This window comes from Echinops telfairi, unplaced genomic scaffold, assembly GCF_000313985.2.
Source record: "Echinops telfairi isolate 266 unplaced genomic scaffold, ASM31398v2 ScPeMD7_655;HRSCAF=1070, whole genome shotgun sequence".
Taxonomy (NCBI): domain Eukaryota; kingdom Metazoa; phylum Chordata; class Mammalia; order Afrosoricida; family Tenrecidae; genus Echinops; species Echinops telfairi.
Window position 1 is genome coordinate 17,330,485 of NW_022104553.1, and position 3,152 is coordinate 17,333,636.

The following is a 3,152-nucleotide window of genomic DNA, read 5'->3' on the forward strand; positions in this document are numbered from 1 at the left end:
GCACTGCCACACTGTCCACCTGGAGCCTGTGGGGTGCCAACCCTCTTGCTCACCCAGGCAACATCTGAACTGTCCCCCTGTTCTTACTAGGGCCCTGGTTCGCAGGAGGAGCTGGCTGCTTGCTGTGGGGCTGAGGCAGGTCACCGGAAGCCCAATTGCAAGACTGAGCCAACTGAGCGTCCCATGCCCTCTCTGTTCCTTGGTTTTGCGACTCCTACATCTGCCTGGCTCCCCAGGCCCAGCACCTCCCCCCACCCCCAATGCCCAGACTCCCTGCCCTGGGGCCACAGGAACCCCAGACTCACATTGACTGGATACTGGGACACATCAGCCATCACCACGGTGGAGTAACGCTTCCTCTGCTCTGTAGGGGACAGGGTGGTGAGCCCCACAACCCAGGACCCCCAGCCCTTCTCCCTCAGACCCAGGAGTCCCAACCCCTAGCCTTCCTCCCTCAGACCAGGGGTCCTGACCCCCACAGCCTTCCTCCCTCAGATCTGGAATCTTGGCCCCCAGCCCCTCCTCCCTCAGATCCAGGTCTAGGACCCCTGTCCCTCAGACCTGGGTTCTGTCTGCCTGGGTCCCCTTGCCCCCTGAACTCACCATAGATAGACTTGGCGCTTGGTTTGGGGGCAGCTTCAGGTCTAGGGAACGTCAAGAGGGGAGAGTGAGGTCGTGAGACCTGGGGTTTCAAATGCCCCAGGACTGTATTGTGAGGGCAAAGGGGAGCCATAGAAGGTTCTCAGCAGGGGCGGGAGAGCAGGCCCAGAGCTGGACTATGAGAAGACAGGGAAGGCAGGCCGTGGTGCTGGTGACTGTGGGCTTGTGGAACCACCTGGATTCCAATCCCCTGTCTGCTGGGTGGGGGGCAGGTGGCTTCACCTTCCCTGCCTCAGTCTCCCCCTCTGTACGGTCGGCTCACCCCTTGGCATCCATCTGGTTGGGCTGTTGTGAGCATCCCTTGAACTGTGGGCCAGGTTGTTTGACGCTCAGTAACTATTATGAGGTTTCAAAGGGCTTGGCATACAGTAGTCACTCAATAAATGAGTCAACTCGCATTCGTGTGCATCACAGATGGAGAAGTCCCTTCTCCCCTCCCGCCTTCGGGGGCCAGGCTCGCCCCAGCTAAATCCTCCTCGTCCCTTTCTTCCTGCAAGTGGAGTACCCCCAACAATCATGGGGTCCTTCTTTCGGGAGAAAGCAACAGAAGCTCAGAGCTCAGGTTGGGGGGAGGGGGCCTGAGAAACTCCTTTAGCCATCAGCCCCCTATTCTTTATCGTGGGGACCATGTCAAGCCTTCCCACCATTTGATTACCCCTGATCTGGAGAGCTCCCTACCTCTAAAGTAAGCAAACAAACAAACAAACAAACAAGCTCACTGCCACGCAGTCGATCCTGACTCACAACGACCTTACAAGGCAGGGGAGAACTTCCCTTGTGGGTTTCTGAGACTGTCACTCTTCTCATGTAATCAATCATTAATTACTTAATTAATTTATTATTATTATTTGTAAAAATAATTGTATTGGGGGCTCTTACAGCTCTTATCACCATCCATCCATCCATCCACCTATCCATCCATCCATCCATCCATCCATCCATCCATCCATCCATCCATTGTGTCAAATACATTTGCACATAGGTTGCCATCATCATTTGCAAAACACTGTCTTTCTACTTGAGACCTGGGTATCAGCTCATATCCCGCCCACCTCCCTCATGAACCCTCTGAGACTGTTCCTCTTTATGGGAGTAGAAAGCCCCATCTTCCTCCACCGGAGAGGCTGGTGGTTTTGACCTGCAGACCTCGCACTTAGCAGCCAATGCATAACCACTACGCCACCAGGGCTTCTTCACTGTCCCTCGTGCAACTGTCTCTACCCATCCCTTTGTGCTATTTTGGGCTCGCTCCAGGAGATTGGAGCCCTTCACTGTTGGGAGGGAAGCCCCTGGGTTTCTAGGAGACAGTTCACATATATATATAATTTTATTGGGGCCTTTTATTGTCACATCCATTGTGACAGCTCATATTTATGGACAAGCTATCTCCCTTGCGGAGCAAGGAGGAGGGGAGGAAATCGGAGACTCAGAGAAACATCGGTCCACAGGCCCAATGGGCCGCAGGAACCTCAGACAGAGACCCGAAGCACTAGTTCGTGCCCAGCCACCACGACCAACTACTTTAAGCTTTGAAAGGGATCTCGTTGGAAGGTCCAGAAAAGAGTGCAGGGCAAATGTGGGACAACATTCAAAATCACAAGAGAGAGCAGGCTCACTGGTCAGAGAGAGACCAGTGGACCCCTCGCGATGACTGAGGTGGCCCTCCATCACCCTTCAGGGGTGGCACTGAACTCACCCTTGCGGACAACAGATCTATAAGAGAAACAGTCACGGCAGATGGGTAGCACTCTTTAGAACAACCAACCATCCGAGATGCGAAGGACAGGTGGGAAGGGAGAGCAGGAAAGGTGGGGAGAGGAACAAGAAAAGCAGGCAGGAAGTGGAGAGAGGGTGCTCACACTGGCGATAAACAAAGGTCATGAAACAGAATGTGCTCAAACTATAGACTGGAAAACCAATTTGCTCTGTACACATACACTCCCGCCACAGAATCAGAAAAACACATTCCACTCCTCGAGTCCCCGAAGAGGGTTTCAGAGGCTGTAAATCTTCAGGGGAGCAGACGGCCTCATCTTTCTCCCAGGGAGTGGAGGTGGGGTTTGAACCGCCAACCTCACCCACAGAGCCCCTTGGGAGTTTGTGGGTTTTAAAGAACAGGGTAACTTTCCCTGAAGCACTAGCAGTTGCTGGTGGAGCGCCTGTCGCCTGGCACAATGCCCTAGAGCCCTCACATTCCCATTCCTCCCGGAGCCCAAGGGAGTGGCTGATGGTCCCAACCCAGAAGGGACCCGGCCCAGTGTCCCCTCCAGAGCCAGAGCCCAGCTGGGCCAGAGGGAGTCAGTGTGTGCACGTGGGGTGCGGGCACTTACCCGGCAGGGGTGCTCATGGTGCAGAGATGGGGTGCTCCTGCCACCTGGGGACCAAGGAGGGAGGATGCTGACCTGTGGTTCTTTTCCCCCACTCCTCCCTCAGACCAGGAGTCCTGACCCCCAGCCCCTCCTCCCTCAGACCAGGAGTCCTGACCCCCAGCC

At 55.2% G+C, this 3,152-nt stretch overlaps 1 protein-coding gene across 2 annotated transcripts in view; it reads right to left on the reverse strand.

Moving 5' to 3' along the window:
• The window catches only part of EPS8L1 (EPS8 like 1), a 12,816-nt gene extending 9,792 nt beyond the window's left edge, over positions 1–3,024 (reverse strand). For both annotated transcript variants that reach the window (XM_004715642.2, XM_045292910.1), the window contains exons 1-3: positions 2,991–3,024; positions 604–644; positions 306–364 (exon numbers count right to left, since the gene is read on the reverse strand). In XM_004715642.2, coding sequence (XP_004715699.1) covers positions 306–364; positions 604–644; positions 2,991–3,007 — 117 coding nt within the window. In that variant the 5' untranslated portion in view covers positions 3,008–3,024. The remainder of the gene's footprint in view (positions 1–305; positions 365–603; positions 645–2,990) is intronic.
• Positions 3,025–3,152: the final 128 nt, after the last annotated feature.